We start from the raw sequence: 26,749 nt of genomic DNA, 5'->3' as shown, positions 1-26,749 counted from the left end.
ACAACAATTAATGACAATGTCTGTTTACTTTATTTGAAAAATAGTGTCACGCATATCATATTATTCTGCAAGAACTGAACTGTGTGGTTAGGTTTTTACTGCTCACAGATGTTCAGCAGCAAACTATTGTAGCAGTAGCTGCCTGCAACTTATTAATGAGGCTTATCAACATTTACCAATAATGAACTGGCCATATAATTGTGCAATATTGGAGGGTAGTGAACAATGAGAGTAAAGAACTATGAAACACAATTATGCAACTGTTGGCTACATCATTTACAGCAGTCAGTGTTGAACTTCCACCCCCCCCCCCCCCCCCCCCCCCCACCATTTTTCAGCCACTATAACAATGCAGCATGTTGACACCGAAGACTATCAACAAAGAAATAAAGTGTGCAAACATCACAGGATGAGAGTAAAAAAAGATTTGAAGTCAAGTCTTACAGCAATGTGAGTTGCAGATGACTTCACAATGAATAATATATCTAAAAAATGTACAGAATATTTCATAAAAGTGCGTTTTTTTCAACTAGATATATCACTTTCCCAGTGGATAACTTCCCAAAATGTAAACTCGGGAGCCAATTCCATTCACTACAGGTCTCAGCAGGCACCCTTCTCTAAGCATCTTCGGTAGACTACATAATATTCTGGGTGAGACAGATATTCAGGGCATTAGACTATTGTTAATACAGCTACACATTCTGAAGTGTAATACAGATTTTTTCAATGCATTCACGCAACACGTCGTGTTGTAGTCCTGTCACTGGTATTTCCTTTCCCTGTTGGAGGTGTGTGTACCTCAACTTGTTTGTGTCAATATGCCTAATTACTGCCCCACACCCACACAATTTTCTTAATGGTACTATTTCTCTGTACACAACTACCATCCCCTACCCCCCTCTTTTTTCATCTGGCGGGCTTCTGACTCTTACCCTACTGTCCTTCCAGAACTCTAGTTCATATGTTCTCTTTCTTAGATAAACTAGGATTGACTACATTAAAACACAAAAATATCAAAGCAATAATTACCTCTTCCTTAGCGATTCTCATGTTATCATTAACATTGGAAAATACCGTTGGCTTAATGAAGTAGCCTTTCCCACCAACAGCATCTCCTCCACATTCAAGTCGAGCTCCTTGTTCCTTTCCTGATTTTATTAAACCAAGTACCTTCTCAAACATATCCTGGTCAATCTGTGAATGATTAAGCATATCAATAAACAAGTATCATGGTCTCACACAGCAGAAGTTTTAAGTAAATAGTTAATGTCACTATTGTTTTCTACTGCAAGTTTGCTGTTTTAGCATGATATATTTAAAGTATTACTTTACCTGCTACATTTCAACATACACCTAGTTGTTATAATTTTTAATATATCATGAAAGATCTCTGATTACTTTTTATTTAGATAGTAAGTCACATAAAATGAAGCTTAAGGGAAGCAGAGCAAGCACAGTGCTTATACTAAAATCAATAATCAACCATGAATGTGTCTGCCAGTTAATAGGAGTATTCCATATTTTACTGACCACAGAGTCTGATAGAGGCAATATTCAATTAACTAATGCTGACCAACCAGCTACCTTCACTAATGAGAATGGCAAAAATAAGCATTATTTGAAAATTTAAGATTAGTATGGATTTACATATTCTCGGGAATAGTCTTTAAAGAGTTAAAATTCCATTCAGACAACTATGAAAATAGATTTAATGCAGAGAAATTCTGATGTGGAACTATATGACTTCGTCAAAGAACTTGCACGAGTATTGTGAAGAACAAAATATGAATTGTAAAGAAAATTGATATTATAACATCATCATCATCATCATCATCATCATCATCATCATCATCATCATCATCATTATTATTATTATCATTATTATCATTATTATTATTATTATTATTATGGTGAATCAGTTTTTGCTGTCACATTTATCAGAAAATTCACCATTTCTTTGTTATAATTCCCTAATAACTTTATGTTGGTGTATTAATTTGTTTTATTGTTAATCAATAAATTTTTCTCTTGTCATTCATTCATAGCATATTTTGACTTCTCCATATGTTCAAAAATTTTCTTTTCAGTAACACTTGCCAACTGTTTTAATTCTGTGTAACATATTATGCACTATGAACTGCAAGCAGCTGACAAATATGCAAAGGATGGCTTTCTTTATCACAACTGACAGCAACTGCTGAGAAGTATGTGAGGATTATACTCTTATTTTCTGAAGTTCTGTAATGTACTCACTTAATTTTAAAGTCAGTCGTACATATATAAGAACAAACTTTCCATACTTTAGTTGCAGATTATTCTGTTGTAATCTCAAGTGTTGCTTTTGAGCCTTATTACACATTCAATAATTTCCTGTGTTATTAATATTTTTTTCTAGGTAAAACTGCATTCAATTCCTCTTCATTTGGGGTAGTCATTATTCCACAGAGTAAAATCAAATAACAGAAAATCCAGGATGGAATAATGACAATATTATGAAAAGGATAGACTGCTACCCACTATAAAGAAGAGATGTTGACTCACAGACAGACCACAAAAAGATTGCGGAATGTGAGAGTTTTCAGCCAAAAAGTCTTTGACCGAAAGCTTGCATATATTATGTGATCAAAAGTATCTGGACACCTGCCTGAAAATGACTTACAAGTTTGTGGTGCCCTCCATTGGTAATGCTGGAATTTAAATATGGTGTTGGCCCACCCTTAGCCTTGAGGACAGCTTCCACTCTCACAGACACACATTCAATCAAGTGCTGGAAGGTTTCTCGGGGAATGGCAGCCCATTCTTTGCACAGTGCTGCACTGAGGAGAGGTATCGATGTCTGTCGGTGAGGCCTGGTGCGAAGTCGGCATTTCAAAACATCCCGAAGGTTTTCTTTAAGATTCAGGTCAAGACTGTGCAGGCTAGTCCATTACAAGGATTTTATTGTCATGTGACCACTCTGACATAGGTCGTGCATTATGTACAGGTGCTCGATCGTGTTGAAAGATTCAATCACCATCCCTGAATTGCTATTCAACAGTGAGAAGCATAAAGGCACTTAAAACATCAATGTAGGCCTGTGCTGTGACAATTCCATGTAAAACAATGGGTGCAAGCCCCCCCCCCCCTCCCCATGAAAAACATGGCCATATCATAACACCACCACCTCCAAATTTTACTGTTGGCACTACACAAGCTGGCAGATGATGTTCACCGGGCATTTGCCATACCCACACCCTGCCATCTGATCGCCACATTGTGTACCATGATTCGTTACTCCACACAACATGTTTGCACTGTTCAGTCGTCCAATGTTTACGCACCTTACATCAAGCGAAGCATTGTTTGGCATTTACCGGCATGATGTGTGGCTTATGAGCAGCCGCTCAACCATGAAATCCAGGTTTTCTCACCTCCCACCGAACTGTCATAGTACTTGCAGTGAATCCTGATGCAGTTTGGAATTCCTGTGTGAGGATCTGGACAGATGTCTGCCTATTTAGGAGTGTGGAAATCTTGCATACAGATGCATGACACAAGTGACACCCAATCACCTGACCACATTCGAAGTCAGTGAGTTCTGCAGAGTGCCACATTCTGCTCTCTCACAATGTCTGATGACTACTGAGGTTGCTGATATGGAGTACCTAGCAGTAGGTGGCAGCACAATGCACCTAATATAAAAAACATATGTTTTAGTGGGTGTCCAGATACTTTTGATCATATAGTGTATGTTTAGCAGTCTTTTTGTTGTGCCTGTCTGTGACTCAGCATCCTACCTATACGGTGAGTAGCAATCTACCCTTTTCATAATATTCCACAGAGTGAATCTAGATAAGAATTCTTAGTATGAAAAGGCAAAAGATTCTAGTTTCTGGAACCCAATCTCATTTTTTAGAAAAAGGTGTCATTGCAGCCATGAGCAGTTGCATTTGGTTTTGGGTGGTGGTGGTGGTGGTGGTGGTGGTGAGTGTGTGCTAAAGAAAGAGCAGTTGCTTGAAAACTAGTAACATATCTGTGTTTTTATGCCTACCACAATGAAAACAACCAATTATTGATAAAATTATTTAATTGTATAGATAAAAAATCTACTCACTATGTGGCAGCTGAACACACACATAAAAAAGAGTGTTGTAATTGGTAAGCTTTCGGAGCCAGTGGCTCCTTATTCAGGCAGAAGGGTTGAAGGGGAAGGAAGAAGGGTGAAGGAAAAGGACTGGAGAGGTCTCGGACAAGGGATAGACTTCGGGAAAGTCACCCAGAACTGCGGGTTAGGGGCGACTTACTGTATGGGATGAGAAGGAAAGACTGCTTGTTGGGGACTGCATCGGACAAGATTTGAAAACCTGAAAGCTTAAAGGTGGAAGACAGGGTAATATGCAGACAGACATTACTGCTTAAACATCATGCATGAGTTAATAAGAATGAAAAGCTAAGTTCCTTGTATGTAACAGAGGTGGGAAAGGGGTGGTGAAAAATAGATGGGAAAGACAATGAAAGATGTAGGAAACTTGAACAGTGTGAAGCAAAGAGTAGTTACAGTGAAGAAACAACTAATGTCATACAGCAGCTGTTATGTAAACACTGTTTGGCCCTTTACATCGGCATGACTACCACTAAATTATCAATTAGGATGAATGAGCATAGGCGGAGGGTGTATACTGGCAATTCTCAATTTCATCGCACGCACCATATGGATTCTTCCCTCAGACACCAGTTTCTCAGAACTCCGCAGGTGGGAACTAGCACAACAACATGTCCTTGGTTCTCGCCAACCAGCTGGCCTTAATGTTAATTTCTACCATCTCGGCATTTCTTCACTGTAACTACTGTTTGCTTCACTCGTGTTTTAGTTATCTACATCTCTCATTGTCTTTCCTGTCTATTTTTCAGCCCCTCCCACCTCTGTTACATACAATGCTCTTAGCTTTTAACACTTATTAACTCATGCATGATGTTTAAGCAGTAATCTCTGTCTGCATATTACTCTGTCTTCCACCTTTAAGCTCTCAGGTTTTCAAATCTCATCCAATGCCGCCCCCCCCCCCCCCCAACAACAATCAGTCTTTCCTTCTCATCCCGTATGGTAGGTCTTACCTCACCCGTGGTTCTGGGTGACTTTCCTGTAGCCTACCCCTTTTCCTAGACCTCTCCAGTCCTTTTCCTTCACCCTTCTTCCTTCCCCTTCAACCCTTTTGCCTTTTTTCCTGAAGAAAGAGCCACTGGCCCCCAAAAACTTGCCAGTTACAACCATTTGTTATTTGTGTATGTTCTGTCACTGCTTGGTGAGTACATTTTTTATCTATCCAATTAAATAATTTTGTCAGTAATTGATTGTTTTCACTGTTATATTTACTAACTTTTTTCATAACCCAATAACCCACAACTACTTCTCTCCTCTCCCCTCCCCTTCCCTCCCCCCCCCCCTTTCATGGAACCCACAGCTCTTTTGTGGGTTGGTGAGCATGGGGCACCCTGTGGCACAACATGCAGCTAAGCATAACATGCTTTATTTCAATAGCTGCTTCACTACCCGAGCCATGGTAGTTATCCTTACAACACATTCTCCGCTCCTGTAACTATCCTGACCCCAACTTACAGTAACATACTGTCCCCACATCCTCCACCCAACAGGTTCCACCCCCTCTGTCCTGTCATCTCCTCCCCCTTTCTCATCTCCCATCCTCTTTGTTTGCTGTCCTCTGCCAACATACCCACCCATCTTTCCCCACTCCTCTCCTCCTTCCACCCCCCCCCCCCCCTCCCAGCCCCACAACCTCCTGATGCTGCACATTTTGGAATTTTAGTCCCTGTACACTCTGCCAGACAGCATCATCTCTCTCCCCACATGTGCACTACTATCCCTTCCTCTTTCCCATTCCCTCCAGATTGCTGCTTGCATCACACATGATAGTCAAATTCCTGCCTGAGATGCTGGAGTTGGCAGCCATGTGTGCATGAAGCGTGCCTGCTTGTGTTTATGAATGGTGTGTGTTTCTCTTTTGCTGATAAAGGTTGTGGCCAAAATCTTCATGTAAGTCTCTCTTAATTGTGCCTGTCTGAAGCTTAATGTGTTTTCTTTATGGTAAGTAGCAGTCTGTCTTTTCCTTCAGTGTTGATATTCACTTTTGAAAGTATTACTGAGCCCACTGCATCATGATATTCATACATACGTAATTGTGAAATGGATGTTTATAGTTCTACATTTACATTTCTATAAAACGCTAACAAACAAAACAAAAATCAACAATAGTTTGCATCCAATAAGTCTACATCATCTAGAGCTTCATTTAGGAGTTGCTAATACAACACAAAAGTACTGTTTCCAATAGGTCTCACAGCTTACCTGAGGCCCCTGCTCGGTGCCATCACTGAAAGGATCCCCCACTTTTCGTGCTACAGCTTTAGCTGTTGCTTTTTTAACAAATTCACTATACACGTCCTCTTGTACAAAAGTTCTTGATCCCGCACAGCAGTTCTGACCGTGGTTGGCGAATATGGCAGTGTGAGCAATCTCAACAGCTTCATCAACTGCAATGAAGTAGGTATTAAAAATGTGATGTACAATATCGCTTATGACTATTACACAGTTTATTTTGCCACACAGTTCAAAAATATAGATTCCAAGTAGAAGGTAACTATGTTAGATATCCTACACAATTAATTACAAAAATAATTCTGTGAAGTAAATATCTACTTAAAATATTTAATCTTCAAAGGGACTTTGAAGAATCAAGTTAGAATGTTTTCTTCAAGATGATGAAAGCACATATTAACCAAATGCTCCAACCTCTCTACTTTATTTTCTTCCCACTCATTAAATGATTGGAATGCAGTTACATACAAAGTAGTTATTTATTGTAATTATGAGAAGTCATAAATGTAGTGCCTTGCCAACACCAACTTCCTAATTCTCACTTAAGTCAAATATGAAAATGGAAAATCTTACTGTGTAATCTAATTTAAATGGATAGATAAAAAGTCTACTCATCACGCAGTGGCAGGGCAGACACACAATAGAAGATTGTAATTAGGCATGCTTTCAGAGCCAATGGCTGCTTCTTCAGGCCGAAGGGTTAAAGGGAAAGGAAGAGGGGTGAAGGAAAAGGGCTGGAGAGATCTAAGAAAAGGGGTAGATTTTGAGAAAGTCACCCAGAACCATGCGTCAGTGGAGACTTATCAGACAGGATAAGAAAGAAACACTGTTCTCATCTCGTCCTGTAAGTCTCCCCTAATCTGCGGTCCTGGGTAACTCTCAAAATCTACCCCTTTTTCCTACATGTCTCCAGTCCTTTTCCTTCACCCCTCTTCCTTCCCCTTAAACCCTTCTGCCTCAATAACGAGCCACTGGCTCCAAAATCTTAGCTAATTATAGCCTTCTTTTGCGTGTGTGTCCTGCTGCCACTTGGTGAGTAGATTTTTTATCCATCCAATTAAATTATTTTGTCAAAAATTGATTGTTTTCATTCTTACTGAGTAATTTGGCACATAACATACCAGCCATCTCAGTCCTTCAAAAACAGACTTCAGTCTTAAATAAAGTCACCAATCAAATGAAGATTCACCAAGAACATTTTAAAAAGTAAACATAAGCTCTCAATCTGAATCAAAGCTTTGCGAGTTGCTATTGCATTAATTTTAATTTTCCATCTGTGTATACCATGTATTCCTTTAATTTATTGTTTTGCAGTCACCCTCTCAACATAGCTCTCCCTCCTCCATTGGGCCAATAGACACTTATGAACTGTAGTCTCATATTTCCTAAAATGATGTATTTTTAATGATTACCATTTCCTTACTTATATTTTACGAGAACTGTAACATGCAGTATAAGTTATTTGCTGATCAGATGCTATATTTCTATTATTTCCATGTGAATTGTTTCTTCAATCACAAATGTAAAGCTCTACTAACCATCAGCATCAGAAAGCACTACTAGCGGGCTCTTTCCACCAAGTTCCAGAGATACTCTTTTCAAGTTGGACTTCGCTGATGCCTCCATGATCAGATGACCAACCTAAAAGTCAAAAAATTAAAAATGTTATATTTAAATCTAACTAATTGTACTAAAACAGTCTTTCAGAAATGACACATTTACAGTCCAACAATAGCATGAAACAACACACTTCTACAAGTAACTAAAAATATTTAGACTGTTTATGAAATAAATTATCTGTATAATGACAGAGTTAATTTTAATGGTTCATCCTACATAATTATAAGTAGCCATAATTCTTTCATGCTGAAACTGTTTAGACAATACAAAAATTAACTGCACAGAAAAGAATACACCGTAACCTAATAGGAACACACAACATGATATGTCTGTTAAGAGCATGTATGTTCTGTGACTAGTAACAAGCACAAATTATTTGAAGAGATGAGACTTCATAATTTCTGGACATAGAAGGACATGCTAAACTATCAGGAAAAGACAAGACAAGAATTAAAATTGAAATGTCAACAACATAATATATTTGGAATGCTGTCTCATGGAAAGGGAGACAGAGAGCATTCAACACATAAAAAAATCTGGAAAGAGATACTGGTTTGGGATATTTGGGTGGGATAGAAGAGAGTGAAAAGGTACAATACACAATCAAATAAAACAACTGTGGAGAGTAGCAAAGCTAATAACGGTATGATGGCAAGAAAGGGGAATGGTTTAAGTGAAGCCTGGAGGAAAGATAAGAAGAAACATTAGGGTTTAACAATGATGCAGAAAAAGATAGATTGCTGCTTACCATAAAGAAGACACTGAGTTGCAGAGAGGCACAATTAAAAAGACACGTACACAAAGCTTTCCACTGAAGCCTTCATCAGCAAAACAGAAACAGTGAAAGACACACCATTCATGCATACAAGCAAGCACACATCACGCACACATGACTGTCAACTCCAACACCTCAGTCTGAATTTAACTACCATGTGGGATGGCAGCAGCAATCTGGAGGACGTGGGGAAGGTGACGGGACGGTGGTGCATCGGTGGGTGACAGAGGAACGCAGTTCGGTGGAGTGTGCAGGGACTAGAATGGCAACAGGTGCTGCATCAGGAGGTTGTGAGCAGGGAGGTGGGGAAAAAAGGAGAGGAGCAGGGAAAGATGGGCAGGTGCAGGCTGGAAGACGACTGTGAGGAGGAGATGATAAAAAAGAGGGGGTGGAAACTGTTGGGTGGAGGGTGTGGGGATAGTATGTTACCATAGGCTGATGCCAGGATAATTACGGGACCACAGATGTGTTGTAAGGATAACTCCAATTTGCACAGTTCAAAACAGCTGCTGATGGAGAGGAGGATTCAGATGGCTCGGGAAGTGAAGCAGCCGTGGAAATCAAGCATGTTATGCTCAGCTGCTAGTTGTGTCACAGGTTTGGTGCTGGCCATTCATTCTTGTGGACAGGTGGTTGGTTATCATACTAATACAAAAACTTGTGCAATAAGTACAGCAGAGCCGGTAAATGACATGGCTGCTTTCACAGGTGGTCCCACTCCTGATGGGGTGGAATCTGAGATAGGACTGGAATAGGATGTGCTGGGTGGTTGGAATGGGCAGCTTTGCACCTCTGTCTTACACAGGGATGTGGTCCTTCTGGCAAGGGGTTGGGATTGGGAGTGGCATAGGGATAGACTAGGATATTGTAGAGGTGGTGTGGGAGACAGACCACCACTTTAGTAGGGGTGGGAAGGATGTCGGTTAGGGTGTCCCTCTTTGCAGAGCATGATGATAGGTAATTAAAGCCCTGGTGAAGGACGTGGTTCAGTTGTTCCAGTCCAGGGTGGTTCTGGGCGAAAAAGAAGGCACTTCTCTGTGGCCAGTTTATGGTGGTGGTGGGAAGACTGGGGGTGTGAGAGGAAATGAAATGGGAGATCTGTTTGCAGACTAGGTCTGGGGGATAGTGATTCCCTTTGAAGGCCTTGATGAGACTATCAGCATACTGAGGAATCATGTTCTTATCATTGCAAATACACCATCCCTGAGCAGCCAGGGAGTATGGGAGGGATTTTTTTGGTATGAAAAGGATGACAGCTGTTGAAATACAGGTATTGCTGGTGGTTGGTGGGTTTAATGTGGACAGAGATGCAAATAGAGCCATCAGAGAGGATGTCTTGGCCCTGAGATCATGAAGATGATATCGATGAACCTGAACCAGTGTAAGGGAGGCTAGGAAGGCTTCCCCTAGACGGCCCATTGCAGGTCGACACAGGAGGGTGCCCATAGCTGTGCCATGGATTTGTTTGTGTACCTTCCCTTCAACAGAGAAGTAGTTGTGGGTCAGGATAAAGTTAGTAAGGTGTATGGGGAATGAGGCAGTGGGTTTGCAGTCTGAAGGATGTTTGAAAAATTAGTGTTCAATAATAGTAAGACTGTGAGCATGAGGGATGTTGGCGTATAGTGAGGTGATGTGAAGCGATTCAGGTGGCAAAAGGGTAGTGATGATAAAGAGTCAGTGAAGGAACTGGTTCTTATCTTTGATGTTGGAGGCCAGATTATGGGCAATCGGGAGGTGGTATTTGTCAATGAGGGTCAAAATCCTTTCAGTGGTGGCACAATAACCAGCCACAATGGTGTATCCAGGATTGTTGGGTTCACGGATTTTGGGGCACTTGTAGAAGATGGGTGTCACAGAGGTGAGGATAGGTTCTGGGAAGGGTCTACGGCTTTAAGGAAAGATTAGAGATTGTGGTGGACTTATGGGATTGGATCACTCTGGCAGAGTTTACAGGTGGAGGAGTCAGATAACTGACTTGGCTTTCTGCCAGGTAGCCACTGCAGTTCATAACAACAGTGATGGAACCTTTGTCTGCAGGTAGGATGATTAGGTCAGGATTTGTTTTGAAGTTGTGTCTGGCTATTCTTTCTTCTGCTGAAAGGTTGGTATTCTGAGGAAGGAACCTGGGGAAGGATGGTGAGGCTAAGTGGAGGTAAGGAATTCCTGGAATACGACCAGTGGGGAGTTAGGTGGGAGGGGGAGGGGGTCGCGAGGATCACAGTTTGATGGTGGTGTGAACCAAGAGAGCAGTTGGAGGCATTGGTGGCAAAGAAATGTTTCCATTGCAGGGATCAGGAGAAGGAGAGAAGATTTTGACAAGTCCAGCATGGTTAAATTTGGGCATAGGGCTGAATGTGAGGCCTTCCTTCTGTGGAGATGAGAGTTTTGATGGAAAGGTTAACACCAGTGTTATGGGAATGTTCTGGCTCTAGATTTGGCGGAGAGTTGTTAGGGAGTTTTGGGGATGTGGAAGTTGAAAAGGGCAGCCAGGAAGGATTTAAGTGCTATGAGGGGTGGACATGGAGGAACATTGTGGGTAGGATAGGGGCTGGATAGTGGTGCCCTGAGGTGGCAGTAGGATGTTAGCAGGTTGGATAACTTATGGAGGTGGTGTCTAGACTGCTCCTCCAGGTGTTGGTTAAACACCTGTCAATAAAACGTCATTAGATATCATGCAATAACACTAACCGGACAATGAAAGAACAAAACTAGCTTTCTCAGATTTTGAGCTGCTTATGATAATTATTCCAGCTAGCCTGAAGTTTACAATCTGCTTAATGAGCAACTGAACTTAACTCTGTGGATTAGTTAATGGTTTATAGTTAATATGTTATGGGACTCTATATCACACAAATTTACAATGAATAGTTGACTGAGGAAATGCACCTACATTTTAATCACAGTTGCACATGTATTATTATTATTATTATTATTATTATTATTATTATTATTATTATTATTTCTTTCCTTTCTCAGACATTATGTCTGGTTAAAAATGGAAAGTGACATGGACCTTGATCAAGCGTGACTTCCCTTTAACTGTACGGTATAAGTTACATTGCATTTAGGAACTTTCGGGTAATTGAACATGTATCAATAATTACAGATTTCTGTAGTTGTATATATATGTTTGGATGTAGTTGTATTGTGTTGATGTACTGGTGGATATTGTGTGGTATGACTCCTGTAGTTGATAGTATAATTGGTATAATGTCAACTTTATCCTGATGCCACATGTCCTTGACTTCCTCAGCCAGTTGTTGTATTAGGTATGGATATCTCGATTAGTTGTGTTAATTTCTTCTTTTTATTGGTGAGTATGATGTCAGGTTTGTTATGTGGTGTTGTTTTATCTGTTATAATGGTTCTGTTCCAGTATAATTTGTATTCATCATTCTCCAGTACATTTTGAGGTGCATACTTGTATGGGGGAATGTGTTGTTTTATTAGTTTATGTTGTATGGCAAGTTGTTGATGTATTATTTTTGCTACATTGTCATGTCTTCTGGTGTATTTGCTAGTATTGTACTTCCACTTGTGATGTGATCTACTGTTTCTATTTGTTTTTTGCAAAGTCTGCATTTATCTGTTGTGGTATTAGGATCTTTAATAATATGATTGCTGTAATATCTGATGTTCATTGTTTGATCCTGTATTGCAATCATGAATCCTTCCATCTCACTGTATATATTGCCTTTTCTTAGCCATGTGTTGCAAGTGTCTTGATCGATGTGTGGCTGTGTTAGTCTTTTTCCAATTTACTTTCTTTGTATCTGTTGATGTTATGTGATCTAAAGGGTTGTAGAAGTGGTTATGAAATTGCAACGGTGTAGCCGATGTATTTATATCAGTGATTGTTTTGTGTATTTTGCTAGTTTCTGCACATTCTATAAAGAATTTTCTTAAATTGTCTACCTGTCCATAATGTAGGTTTTTTTATGTCGATAAATCCCCTTCCTCCTTCCTTTCTGCTTAATGTGAATCTTTCTGTTGCTGAATGTATGTGATGCATTCTATATTTGTGGCATTGTGATCGTGTAAGTGTATTGAGTGCTTCTAGTTCTGTGTTACTCCATTTCACTCCTCCAAATGAATAGGTCAATATTGGTATAGCATAAGTATTTATAGCTTTTGTCTCGTTTCTTGCTGTCAATTCTGTTTTCAGCATTTTTGTTAGTCTTTTGCTTTTAGTTCTTCTTTAATATTTGTATTATCTATTCCTATTTTTTGTCTGTATCCTAGATATTTATAGGTATCTGTTTTTTCCATCACGTCTATGCAGTCGCTGTGGTTATCCAATATGTAATCTTCTTGTTTAGTGTGTTTTCCCTTGACTAAGCTATTTTTATTACATTTGTCTGTTCCAAAAGCCATATTTATATCATTGCTGAATACTTCTGTTATCTTTAGTAATTGGTTGAGTTGTTGATTTGTTGCTGCCAGTAGTTTTAGATCATCCATGTATAGCAAATGTGTGATTTTGTGTTGGTATGTTCCAGTAATATTATATCCATAATTTGTATTATTTAGCATGTTGGATAGTGGGTTCAGAGCAAGGCAGAACCAGAAAGGACTTAATGAGTCTCCTTAGTATATTCCACACTTAATCTGTATTGGCTGTGATGTGATATTATTTGAATTTGTTTGGATATTAAGTGTGGTTTTCCAATTTTTCATTACTGTTTCAATTTAGGATCTACTTTGTATATTTCCAATATTTGTAGTAACCATGAGTGGGGTACACTATCAAAAGCTTTTTGGTAATCAATGTATGCATAGTGTAGCTACCTTTCTTTAGTTTTAGCTTGATATGTCACCTCGGCATCTATTATCAGTTGCTCTTTTGCAGCAGCCTTTTTGTTCTTCATTTATAATTTTGTTCTGTGTTGTATGTGTAATTTCTGTGTAATGATTGAAGTTAATATTTTGTATATTGTTGGTAGGCATGTTATGGGGCGATATTTTGCTGGGTTTGCTGTGTCTGCTTGATCTTTAGGTTTCAGATAAGTTATTTCTTGTGTAAGTGTATCAGGGACTGTGTATGGGTCTGCAATGTAACTGTTAAATAATTTATATCTAAAAACAAAGATGATGAGACTTACCAAACAAAAGCGCTGGCAGGTCGATAGACACACAAACATACACACAAAATTCTAGCTTTCGCAACCAACGGTTGCTTCTTCAGGAAAGAGGGAAGGAGAGAGAAAGACGAAAGGATAAGGGGTAAGGCGTCATCCCAATCCCGGGAGCGGAAAGACTTACCTTAGGGGGAAAAAAGGACGGGTATACACTCGCGCACACACACACATATATATCCATCTGCACATACACAGACACAAGCAGCCAGAAATTTGCTATTTTATCTTTTCCAGGGGCTTTCCAATTGTGAGTAGAATTAGTTGCTCGGGTGACTTCATGTTGCAAAATTATCACTTCAGGCATTTGTGGTATCATCTTGTATGTATCTGTTTCTGCTTGTATCCACCGTGCATGTCTGTTATGTTGTACTGGGTTTGACCATATGTTGCTCCAGAAGTGTTCCATGTCTGTTATGTGTGGTGGATTGTCTATTTTAACGTGTGTGTTCTCTATCGTCTGGTAAAATTTCTTTTGGTTTGAGTTGAATGTTTGGTTTTATTTCCTTCTATTTTCACTTTTATTTTATCTTCTAAGTCGTTTGGCCAATGCTTGTAACTTCTGCTTCTTTTCATCCAATTGCTCTATCGCTTCTTTTTGTGAGATTTTACCTAACCTTTTACCTAACATTTCATTTCTTATAAATTGTGTTAGCTGTCTGATGTCTTTTCTCAGTTTTTCTATTCTGATCTGTAGCCTGTGTTTCCATGCTGGTTTTGTGGGTTTCTTCTGTGTGTTGGTTGGTTTTGATCTCTGCCTAGTATGTATATTTAGTGTAGTGAGTGCTTCTATATAAACCAGTAGTTGTAACTCTTCCATAGTTGTATTTTCATTTATTTTGTTGTGTATGATTGTGTTTATAGTTGTTATTGTTGTTTCAACTTGTGGGTTATTTGGTGGTCTATGCAAGAATGGTCTAATGTCTGTATTTGTGTCTTTGTATTCTATATATGTCAGCTGAAATTTTTCTTCTATGTCTAACATGTGTGTCATTTCATGTTCTATTTGCGCTTGTTCTGGTGGCTGTCTTAAGATTTCATTTTCCGCTGATTGTTTAATTGATGCATGTTGTTCTTAATTTGTTTGCTCTGGGATGTTTGAGTCCATTACTGTATTTTCTTCTTCTTCTTCTTCTTCTTCTTCTTCTTCTTCTTCTTCTTCTGATTGCACATTATTTTGTTCCAGTATTTGTTGTAATTGTTGTTTGATGTTTTCTAATTTTGACTGGGGTATCCTGTTATTTTTTATTATTACACGGATCTGATCAGCTAGTCATTGTTCTGTTAAAAATTTTAATTCTGGGTATCTGGTAATAAATGTTGTGTATACTTGTGATCTGTATCCAGTTGTGTTGGTTCCCAAGTTTGTTGCTCGGTAATAACAGAACATGAGTGTCGGTTAACTTCATCTGACCATCTCAGCCCGTCTTTGTTTTCCTTCTAGGGTGGTTGCAGGAAGCATATCGTGCAAAACACCTATCTGGATTTAAATTATTTTCCGTGTGGCTAGCAGAGTCGTTACCATTGTGGACGGGCATAGGGTTCAAGCGTCGTCCCCTACCATGACAGCGCTTGTCCTAGGCTTCATTAGTTCTGTCCTGAGCCAACTAATCACATTTAAAAAGGTGGGGGGGGGGGGGGGGGGTTAGCCCTATTATTATTATTATTATTATTATTATTATTATTTCCTTCACTTTCTCAGATGTTAAGTCCGGTTAAAAATGGAGTGACGCGGACCTTGATCAAGCGTCATTTCCTTTTAACTGTACGGTATGTGTTATATTGCATTTAGGAACTTTCGGGTAATTGAACATGTATCAATAATTACGGATTTCTGTAGTTGTATATATGTGTTTGGATGTAGCTGTATTGCATTGATGTACTGGTGGATATTGTGTGGTACGACTCCTGTAGTTGATAGTATGATTGGTATGATGTCAACTTTATTCTGATGCCACATGTCCTTGACTTCCTCAGCCAGTTGGATGTATTTTTCAATTTTTTCTCCTGTTTTCTTTTGTGTATTTGTTGTATTGGGTATGGATATTTCGATTAGTTGTGTTAATTTCTTCTTTTTATTGGTGAGTATGATGTCAGGTTTGTTATGTGGTGTTGTTTTATCTGTTGTAATGGTTCTGTTCCAGTATAATTTGTATTCATCATTCTCCAGTACATTTTGTGGTGCATACTTGTATGTGGGAACGTGTTGTTTTATTAGTTTATGTTGTATGGCAAGTTGTTGATGTATTATTTTTGCTACATTGTCATGTCTTCTGGGTATTCTGTATTTGCTAGTATTGTACATCTGCTTGTGATGTGGTCTACTGTTTCTATTTGTTGTTTGCAAAGTCTGCATTTATCTGTTGTGGTATTGGGATCTTTAATAATATGCTTGCTGTAATATCTGGTGTTTATTGTTTGATCCTGTATTGCAATCATGAATCCTTCCGTCTCACTGTATATATTGCCTTTTCTTAGCCATGTGTTGGATGCATCTTGATCGATGTGTGGCTGTGTTAGATGATATGGGTGCTTGCCATGCAGTGTTTTCTTTTTCCAATTTACTTTCTTCGTATCTGCTGATGTTACATGATCTAAAGGGTTGTAAAGGTGGTTATGAAATTGCAGTGGTGTAGCCAATGTATTTATATGAGTGATTGCTTTGTGTATTTTGCTAGTTTCTGCTCGTTCTAGAAAGAATTTTCTTAAATTGTCTACCTGTCCATATTGTAGGTTTTTTATGTCGATGAATCCCCTTCCTCCTTCCTTTCTGCTTAATGTGAATCTTTCTGTTGCTGAATGTATGTGATGTATTCTATATTTGTGGCATTGTGAACGTGTAAGTGTATTGAGTGCTTCTAGGTCTGTGTTACTCCATTTCACTACTCCAAATGAGTAGGTCAATATTGGTATAGCGTAAGTATTTATAGCTTTTGTCTTGTTTCTTGCTGTCAATTCTGTTTTCAGTATTTTTGTTAGCCTTTGTCTATATTTTTCTTTTAGTTCTTCTTTAATATTTGTATTGTCTATTCCTATTTTTTGTCTGTATCCTAGATATTTATAGGCATCTGTTTTTTCCATCGCTTCTATGCAGTCGCTGTGGTTATCCAATATGTAATCTTCTTGTTTAGTGTGTTTTCCCTTGACTATGCTATTTTTCTTACATTTGTCTGTTCCAAAAGCCATATTTATATCATTGCTGAATACTTCTGTTATCTTTAGTAATTGGTTGAGTTGTTGATTGGTTGCTGCCAGTAGTTTTAGATCATCCATGTATAGCAAATGTGTGATTTTGTGTGGGTATGTTCCAGTAATATAATATCCATAATTTGTATTATTTAGCATGTGGGATAGTGGGTTCAGAGCAAGACAGAACCAGAAAGGACTTAATGAGTCTCCTTGGTATATTCCACGCTTAATCTGTATTGGCTGTGATGTGATGTTATCTGAATTTGTTTGAATATTAAGTGTGGTTTTCCAGTTTTTCATTACTATGTTTAGAAACTGTATCAATTTAGGATCTACTTTGTATATTTCCAATATCTGTAGTAACCATGAGTGGGGTACACTATCAAAGGCTTTTTGGTAATCAATGTATGCGTAGTGTAGCGACCTTTGTTTAGTTTTAGCTTGATATGTCACCTCTGTATCTATTATCAGTTGCTCTTTACATCCTCGTGCTCCTTTGCAGCAGCCTTTTTGTTCTTCATTTATAATTTTGTTCTGTGTTGTATGTGTCATTAATTTCTGTGTAATGACTGAAGTTAATATTTTGTAGATTGTAGGTAGGCATGTTATGGGGCGATATTTAGCTGGGTTTGCTGTGTCTGCTTGATCTTTAGGTTTCAGATAGGTTATTCCATGTGCAAGTGTATCAGGGAATGTGTATGGGTCTGCAATGTAACTGTTAAATAATTTAGTTAGATGTGAATGTGTTGAGGTGAACTTCTTTAGCCAGTAATTTGCTATTTTATCATTTCCAGGGGCTTTCCAATTGTGTGTAGAATTAATTGCTCGGGTGACTTCATGTTGCAAAATTATCACTTCAGGCATTTGTGGTATCATCTTGTCTGTTTCTGCTTGTATCCACCGTGCAGGTCTTATGTTGTACCGGGTTTGACCATATGTTGCTCCAGAAGTGTTCCATGTCTGTTATGTTTGGTGGATTGTCTATTTTGATGTGTGTGTTATCTATTGTCTGGTAAAATCTCTTTTGGTTTGTGTTGAATGTTTGGTTTTGTTTCCTACTATTTTCACTTTTTTTGTATCTTCTAAGTCGTTTGGCCAATGCTTGTAATTTCTGCTTCTTTTCATCTAATTGCTCTATTGCTTCTTGTTGTGAGATTTTACCTAACCTTTTTCGTTTTTTGTCTGATATTTCATTTCTTATAAATTGTGTTAGCTGTCCGATGTCTTTTCTCAGTTTTTCTATTCTGATCTGTAGCCTGTGTTGCCATGCTGGTTTTGTGGGTTTCTTCTGTGTATTGGTTTGTTCTGATCTCTGGCTAGTGTGTATATTTAGTGTAGTGAGTGCTCCTATATAAACCAGTAGTTGTAACTCTTCCATAGTTGTATTTTCATTTATTTTGTTGTGTATGATTGTGTTGATAGTTTTTATTGTTGTTTCGACTTGTGGGTTATTTGGCGGTCTATGCAAGAATGGTCTGATGTCTGTATCTGTGTCTTTGTATTCTATATATGTCAGCTGAAATTTCTCTTCTATATCTAACACGTGTGTCTCTTCGTGTTCTATTTGTGCTTGTTCTGGTGGCTGTCTTAAGATTTCGTTTTCCTCTGATTGTTTAATTGATGCGTGTTGGTCTTTGTTTGTTTGCTCTGGGATGTTTGAGTCCATTACTGAATTTTCTTCTTCTTCTGATTGCACATTATTTTGTTCCAGTATTTGTTGTACTTGTTGTTTGATGTTTTCTAATTCTGACTGGGGTATCCTGTTATTTTTTATTATTACACGGATCTGATCAGCTAGTCGTTGTTCTGTTAAAAATTTTAATTCCGGGTATCTGGTAATAAATGTTGTGTATACTTGTGATCTGTATCCAGTTGTGTTGGTTCCTAGGTTTGTTGCTTGGTAATAACAGAACATGAGGTGTCGATTAACTTCATCTGACCATCTCATCCTCTGTCTTTGTTTTCCTTCTAGGGTGGTTGCAGGAAGCATATCCTGCAAAACACCTCTATTTGGATTTAAATCATTTTCCAGTTGGCTAGCAGTGTCGTTACCATTGTGGGCGGGCAATTATTATTATTATTATTATTATTATTATACGACTAGCTGATCATCATCATCATCATCATCATCATCATCATCCATCATCATCCATCATCATCATCATTATTATTATTATTATTATTCAGTTTATTTAATACCATATCCCTCTGCTTTTTGTAAGGTCACCAGTTTTATTTGTTATTTTTCATTGATGAATAAATAACCAGCTCATCAAATCTTAAATCACTGGTGTTAGGAACCATTACTGATTCTAAGGGACTTCTCGCTTATTATTAATTTATGAACCTGACACACTTAGAATATCAACAGCAGGACCACTAGTGTAACCTATATAGTTTAACCTAGCAAAACTTCAAGGCAATAACATGACAGTGTGTAACCCTTCCTTACAAAAAATAATCAGAAAGCATTAGCGAGGATTGCACATTTGTCCAACTTCCACAACTTCAACTTCAGTTTTTGTTGACTGATATTCAGATAGGGAGAAGTGAGCATTCCTGTAGTGTACGCGAAAAGAAGGTAGAGCTCAGCTGGACAACTATAATTATATACCATCAAGAACCACTACCTCACCATGGGCTATAGAAAACACTGTTCCACTGATACAACTCTGTTCACTGTGTGTCATACGTCACAATGATGTGTGGGTGCAGGAATACTGCCACTGAGTGCTTGAAGAATGGAGAAATGACACTGGATCTGACAAGCCATATTCACATTTGTACACCGATAGCAGAGAATGACTATGTGAAACAAAACAAGACAAACTCCCCTTGCCGCAGCACCGCAGTTACGACAGTGGAGAATGTTTACACGGAATGAAATGACAAATGCCTCACAATATGTCTCACTGTTGTATTATACAGGATTCTAGTGCCCAACCATATCCATCACTTCAGTTGTCTGCACATTGCAGGCAACCTATGCCTTCCACAAGACTACATCCAGCTCCCATATTGTGTCAGAATGGTTTGAGGAACACTTGACAGCCTTTAGAGTGCTCCCCAGATCCACCAGATCAATTCTACGGGTTACATCTGTGATAACAAGTGAGATGTACACAGCTTGCAACTAGCTTCAACCATTCTTCATGGCTTGTGGCCAGTGGTTGAACAATCATGGACCAGGGCAGGTCCCCAAAGTATTGGTGTCTTGTGGAGCCCTAACAACACTTAATGAATGTTAAAAGTTGTATATACAACTATTTTAGCTGTGGAATTTTCCACTCCTTCCCTTATCTCAGTCTGAAAGATTACCCTCTCTACCATTTCTCACTCTACGTATTTTTTAATCTCATCTGTTCCTGATATTTCATTATTCACTTTTATCTCTTCCTATCCTGCTGTCTCTCCCAAACTCAGAAACCTGTGAAATTTTCTATCTAATCCATCTACAATCCTAGTTCCAGGAACCTTTCCTATCCTTTTAGAAGATGAAAAAAATCCTGGGTGAATGCTGTGGCTGTTTTACATCTGTGTGAATCTACTGATCTATAGTAAGTCTGGTTCTGGGATATAAAACAAGTTACAGAAGACACATGATGTAGTTACTGTTATTAATCATAATGTAACACACTGCCAGCGATATCTTATAGAAAAGTGGAATACTTGCCTCAGTAGATCCAGTAAATGCAATTTTGTTGATGTCAGGATGCATAGAAAGAGCAGCACCAGCTGTTGGTCCAAACCCTGTTATTACATTGATAACACCATTGGGAAACCCTGCCTAAAACAATAAAAACATATCACAGATAAGAGGGCACAGTCATTGGAATGTGAAAACTGATTCTTGACTTAGCTACACCAACCTCTTTGGTAAGTGCAGCCACATACAGAGCTGTGAGTGGCGTCTGCTCGGCAGGCTTCAGTACAATGGTACAGCCAGCAGCCAGAGCAGGGCCCCACTTCCAGACCAACATCAGAATAGGGTAGTTCCACGGAATAATCTGCCCCACCACACCCACTGGCTCCTTTCGTGTATATGTGAAGAAATTTCCATCTGTGGTCATGAAATAAATTACATAAAAATAATTAACTTTAAATCACAACAGAATTCAAAAATTCAGAAAATTCAATTATGTTAAACTCAACTGGAGCAGGCATCGCAACGACAGCTCTCTTCTATATAATTCAAAAAATGCGATGTTGTTGGGAACGATATAGAGGGCATGGGTGAAACTCAGGATGTTGTGCTCAGAAGCACGTTGTGCCAATGGCTGGTTGATTTGGGTCAACAGCTGATTGGTAGCAGTGCCTGTGCCCACGGTGGCTCAGATGGATAGAGCGTCTGCCATGTAAGCAGGAGATCCCGGGTTCGAGTCCCGGTCGGGGCACACATTTTCAACATGTCCCCAATGAACTATATCAACGCCTGCTTGCAGCTAGGCTGCATGGTCATCCACGGTAACTGTTCTTTTGGGAACAGATACTACCGTCATATATAGTTAAAAATATGGCTTCCCGGCCATTGACCTTCTTGTGCGAACGCACACGCTATGCCCGAACTCGTACGGGACTTGGTAGATTAATCTGCCACGAGTAATGAGTATGATGGGCAAACATCTATTAGGCGCACTACGAATGTAGTGGTGTGGACATGTTGGGACTGTGAATCTCACGGGGAGCGTGCAAGGGATAAGTCCTTGCAGACGCACTATCCTCTGTGCCCACGGTGGCTCAGATGGATAAAGCGTCTGCCATGTAAGCAGGAGATCCCGGGTTCGAGTCCCGGTCGGGGCACAAATTTTCAGCATGTCCCCAATGAAGTATATCAACGCCTGCTTGCAGCTAGGGTGTCCATTTAATTATCATTTCATACCAAAACTGATGGCCTCAATTGGGACTCAGCTGCAACTCGTCAACAGATACGACTTGAAACGCACTGAATAACTGTACCACTTTCTTGCCATTTTCTGGTATAATTGCAGTTGACCTGCAGCCAACAAATGTATCCATCACAATAATTGACTGCTGAAATTTGTTGGATAGTTGGTTCATCATTTTCGTATTTGGGCCTCCTTCGATGAGAAAGCAATGTCGATAACAATGTGTCACTGCAACAGGACTGTGTTTTAACTGGTGACATTTGAAGCTACCTCTCCCATCATGTGCTGCTGCTTGCAGTCTGGCCTCAGCAGCCAGAGGCAGTGGTCGTGTGTGTGTGTGTGTGTGTGTGTGTGTGTGTGTGTGTGTGGGCTTATGAGAGCCCAAAACCAGTCATGCTAATAAAATAAATTTACAACTGAAGCGGATTTTCAACCTCTAGTTGTCTATTTCTGATGAAGGCCTTGTTGGCCGGAACCTCACTTTCTGACAGTCTTCTCGTTGTGCCTACCTGCAATTCAGCACCTCTGCTGTATGGTGGGTAGCAACTATCCTTTTCATAATACTGTTACATTCCACCTTGGATTTTCCATTTTCACTATCTCCTTTCCACCTGTGCAACCACTTGGCACATGTTACCTGTGGAACTCTTCACTGACTGCCATTTCAATGCTGCAGCACAGTCTTTAAAATATACTGCACAATGATTACAGTTTCCAGCACCACCTGATAATGAAATTTAAAACTGCATCCAATTTTCATGAATTCTCAATGGAGGGATCACATGTTGCAACCTTCTACTGTTCAGCATACCTGCATTATTTCTCTTCAGACTTCAAGGGACTGTTAGTAAAACACACTGTACACTTTGGTGTTGATGCATAATTCCCTAATGATGGAATCTTAATACTACATGCTACAACACAAATGAAACACAGAATTACTCCTTTAGTTTCATACCTGATGGAATAGTATTCCCATGAATTTTGTCTGCCCATCCAGCAAAGTAACGAAGTGTATCAATTGCCATATTGATGTCAAACAGGGAGTCTCCATACGGTTTCCCATTGTCCAGAGTTTCCACACTGGCCAGGTACTCAATGTCTCTCTGAATCAAGTCAGCAAGCTGCAATTAACATTATTTGTATGAGAAACATATGAAACAGAATGAGATCCATCATTTGTTACACACTGTACATGTTAATACGACAAACTGAACTGTTACAGAGTTCCTATAAACACTCAAACTCAAGTGTAAATCTAAATTAATTCTCTGGCAGCTCATTGCTTGACATCAGCTGTACTGGGTATAAATTTACTACCCAATAGTGACATATGAAAATTTGTGCTAGACCTGGGCCTGAACCTAGATTTCCCACTTATTGTGAGTGGCCACCTGAACCACTTCACCTATACATGCATGCTCCCGAGACCAACCCAAACGTCCATATGTCACACTGCCTACATCCTTATATTGTAGTTTGGGTCAGTCTGGGGAGCATACATGGATAACACATTTTTTTCGTTTTGAATAATCGTTCTTGTCATTTCCCTGAATATTGATCATTCCTCCTGAGACACCTTATGTATCAGTATAACAGCATGGATCAAGAGTAGTAGGGAAACATCGTCCTACAAAAGAAGACTGAATGTGTCCTCCGATTCTGTAGAAAATTTGAAAACGTGGTGTTATGCATCATTTCTTCCACAGATTAAATGATGTCTCTACTAAAGTTACTATATACACTTGTTAGTACAGATGTGATCCAAGGTCCTGAAAGTATAAACTTTCAGCCAAACTTTGCACAGAATTATTGTACTAATGACAAAAATTTCAACCATTATTATTCAGAAACATCTAGAACATTCACTAATACATAAGAAATTCTTTGAGAGTTTAAATGTATTGGCAGTTCAGGGGCTAAGAATACAAGTGGTATAAGTAGTGCAAGTGACATTTCACAAGAAAATTATCTAAATGCACATCTGGAAAGCTAAAGTGTGGATCTCTTCAGAGCAAAGGAAGTGCATGTGACTTCCTGCATAGCTTTGTACTCTGTGATGATAAAATTTAAGTTCTAAGCCTGGACTGCATTTAGAATAGAACTAGTATAATTTAAATGTAAAACAGAATGACAATTGTTGCTGTCTTTAATCACTGTTCAGGTATGTACTTTTTTGAAAGTACAGCTATAGCCTAATGCATACACTTAAGAATCCTTATAATATTTGAAATACTGCCTTTACATCTTGAGGCAAATCAGCATATTGAGCACAACAGGTCCTTTAAACTTGCCACACACATACAGAATGTGAAAGACTGTGGTTTCCATGAAAAGGCAAAGAAACACTTCAGACATGTATTCATTCCACAAGACATGCAGTGAAGCAGATCAGCAGAACGTTTCCCGTAGTGGAAATGAGAACAGAAAACTTCCATTCGATTAAAGCCATGGATACCATAGCAAAGGATAAAGTTGCTAAGCCTACAAAAGGAAACAAAATACAATGGAAGAATACCACAAGAGGATTTTAGGACCCCCAGTGTTCATCCCCTATCAATACCTCTTCTGCAGCCTTTGTATCAAAATGAGTTTGGAATAAAATTTGAGATATGGAAAATTGTCCAGGAGATGAAGAACTACATCCCTCCACTTTATCATGAGTTCTATAACAATTAATCCCATTCCCTGACAGCAGTTACAATGAGAAAGATTCAGGACATGGTCAAAGAAGGGGATGAGGAAGACTGAAAAATGCACAATGTAATGGTAAACCACCACGAGTGTTGCCCAGGAAGGACATTCTTCAAGACATACCACCATGAGTGTTGCCCAGGAAGGACATTCTTCAAGACATACCACAGAAGGAAATGATTGTGATTACATAGACACAGACTGTGAGAGGATTATAGACATGACTACAAATAATCCCTCGTATGTGTTGGAAACACACCAATATATTTTTGTTTTGGTATTTTCATTTTATCTGCTATTTGCCTATTGCTCTTCAATTTGTTATATTAATTTCACTTTAATTTCACACATGTTCCCATTTTACAATGAACATATATTGTACTATGTACGTCATGTGCGCTGTAAAAAAAAAAAATCTTTAAAAACACAGCACTGTAAATAAAATGTTATTGCACTTGTAACTGTTTTACTGTAAACAGTTTTAAGACACAAGGAGTAAAAGTATTTTTAGTATATTATAAAAAATAGTGCAGAGGCATTACAACCTCTAACCATACCTACAACTATACACATACCAACCAACCATTAGGAAAAGATAGCCAATATTCCGATACTAACTCATATAATTCATAACTAGCTATTTAACTATCTTTGTCATTTACTCAGCTAGCACTTTTACCATTTGTACCCTCACCCCCTCTATTATATACATACGGATGCTGTAACATTTTAGTTTCTCTACATGAATTCATAATCTGCATAGTTAAAGGCCTGGGCAAGATTACATAAAACGCCAATAAGGTAATTTCTCTTATTTATTTCTACCAGCACTATGTTCATCACATGATATATTGCTTTCTTAGTAGAGGAACCTTGACAGAAGCTGAAATGAGCTGCTATTCATTCTCACAGAGATTGTTCAATGTTCTTTTGTAAGAAAAAGAAAGAGAGAGGACACGGAACACACGAAGGAGGGAGTTGGATCTATAATTAGAGTTCACATGCACATCACATCTTTTTTCACAAATGGGTGTTACTACCCCACACATGTTACTACCCCACACATTTCAGTCTTTCAGGAAAATACTCCTCTTCTCATCAACTCGTTACAAAGGTAACTCGAAGGGACACCACCAAGTCAGCACAAGATTTTAGTGCTTCAGCTTCAATACCATCATGGCCAGAAGAGCTACTGCTTTTCTGGGATCTGGTGATCTATTTAATTAATAATTTGGCAAAACTGATGTCTGGTGGTGGCCTGCAATACACGTCCGATGGACCTCTTTTCCTTTCTGGTCTTTTTTGTCCGTGTGTTTTCAGCTAATATTAGAAAAACTTCATTGAAGTTAGTAGGTAATTATCTGAATTTTATATAATTTGTCTTACTGCTATGTCCATTTTCTTTACTAAGTGTATTTATTTGAAGCCTATGTTCTTGAAATTTTGATCTTTTGTGCATAGCAAATAGTTTAAGCCTTTCTGATCACTTGGTAAAGAATATTGCAATACCTCCTGTCGAGTCTTTAATTTTTGATTAGAGCTATCAAAATTTAAAGTTCCATGTTGCTTTTGCAGTGTACTTGTAAATAATTTGACTCACAAAAACATCACCAAACTACAAAATGTCAGCCCCTGTGGCTTTTTCTTTAATTTATCTGTCCCCGTTCCTGCAACATCAGATCAGACTCAGTCATGGATGTGACGCATGAAAAGTTTTCAATATTATATTGTTGAAGTATACTAATCTTACATGAACTCAAATAGTGATATGCAACAAAACTGAATTATCATGAAATCAAATACTGATAGCTTACACTTGGCACACTTGGTGACAAACTTTACAACTATGCATACCTTATTCATTAGCTTGCCCCTTGCTGAAGCATCCATATTCCTCCATTCAGATCCTCTTTTGAAAGCTGCCTTGGCAGCTGCAACTGCTTGATCAACATCAGCCTGGAAATGCAACAGAGAACATTATATACGTAAACTTTCAGTCCAAACAAAGCATATTAATGATTGTTTGACACAAAGTTATATTTGAAATAAAGTGTGTTGTATCACTAGCTTCTTT

The 26,749-nt window shown here is 38.7% G+C and overlaps 1 protein-coding gene and 2 non-coding genes across 3 annotated transcripts in view; 2 read left to right on the top strand and 1 right to left on the bottom strand.

The window, feature by feature from the left end:
* Positions 1 to 26,749, bottom strand: part of LOC124619265 (aldehyde dehydrogenase, mitochondrial) — a 143,364-nt gene that overhangs the window by 11,904 nt on the left and 104,711 nt on the right. Inside the window, exons 3-9 of the mRNA XM_047145535.1 lie at positions 26,530 to 26,631; positions 22,940 to 23,105; positions 20,965 to 21,155; positions 20,769 to 20,882; positions 7,915 to 8,017; positions 6,347 to 6,531; positions 1,033 to 1,197 (exon numbers count right to left, since the gene is read on the bottom strand). Coding sequence (XP_047001491.1) covers positions 1,033 to 1,197; positions 6,347 to 6,531; positions 7,915 to 8,017; positions 20,769 to 20,882; positions 20,965 to 21,155; positions 22,940 to 23,105; positions 26,530 to 26,631 — 1,026 coding nt within the window. The remainder of the gene's footprint in view (positions 1 to 1,032; positions 1,198 to 6,346; positions 6,532 to 7,914; positions 8,018 to 20,768; positions 20,883 to 20,964; positions 21,156 to 22,939; positions 23,106 to 26,529; positions 26,632 to 26,749) is intronic.
* Positions 21,415 to 21,489, top strand: Trnat-ugu. Its single transcript has one exon. It is a non-coding gene; the product is annotated as a tRNA-Thr (tRNA).
* Trnat-ugu lies at positions 21,821 to 21,895 on the top strand. The gene has a single exon. It is a non-coding gene; the product is annotated as a tRNA-Thr (tRNA).

The sequence above is a fragment of the Schistocerca americana genome, chromosome 1, assembly GCF_021461395.2.
Source record: "Schistocerca americana isolate TAMUIC-IGC-003095 chromosome 1, iqSchAmer2.1, whole genome shotgun sequence".
Classification (NCBI taxonomy): domain Eukaryota; kingdom Metazoa; phylum Arthropoda; class Insecta; order Orthoptera; family Acrididae; genus Schistocerca; species Schistocerca americana.
This window is presented reverse-complemented; position numbering and strand designations above follow the sequence as displayed.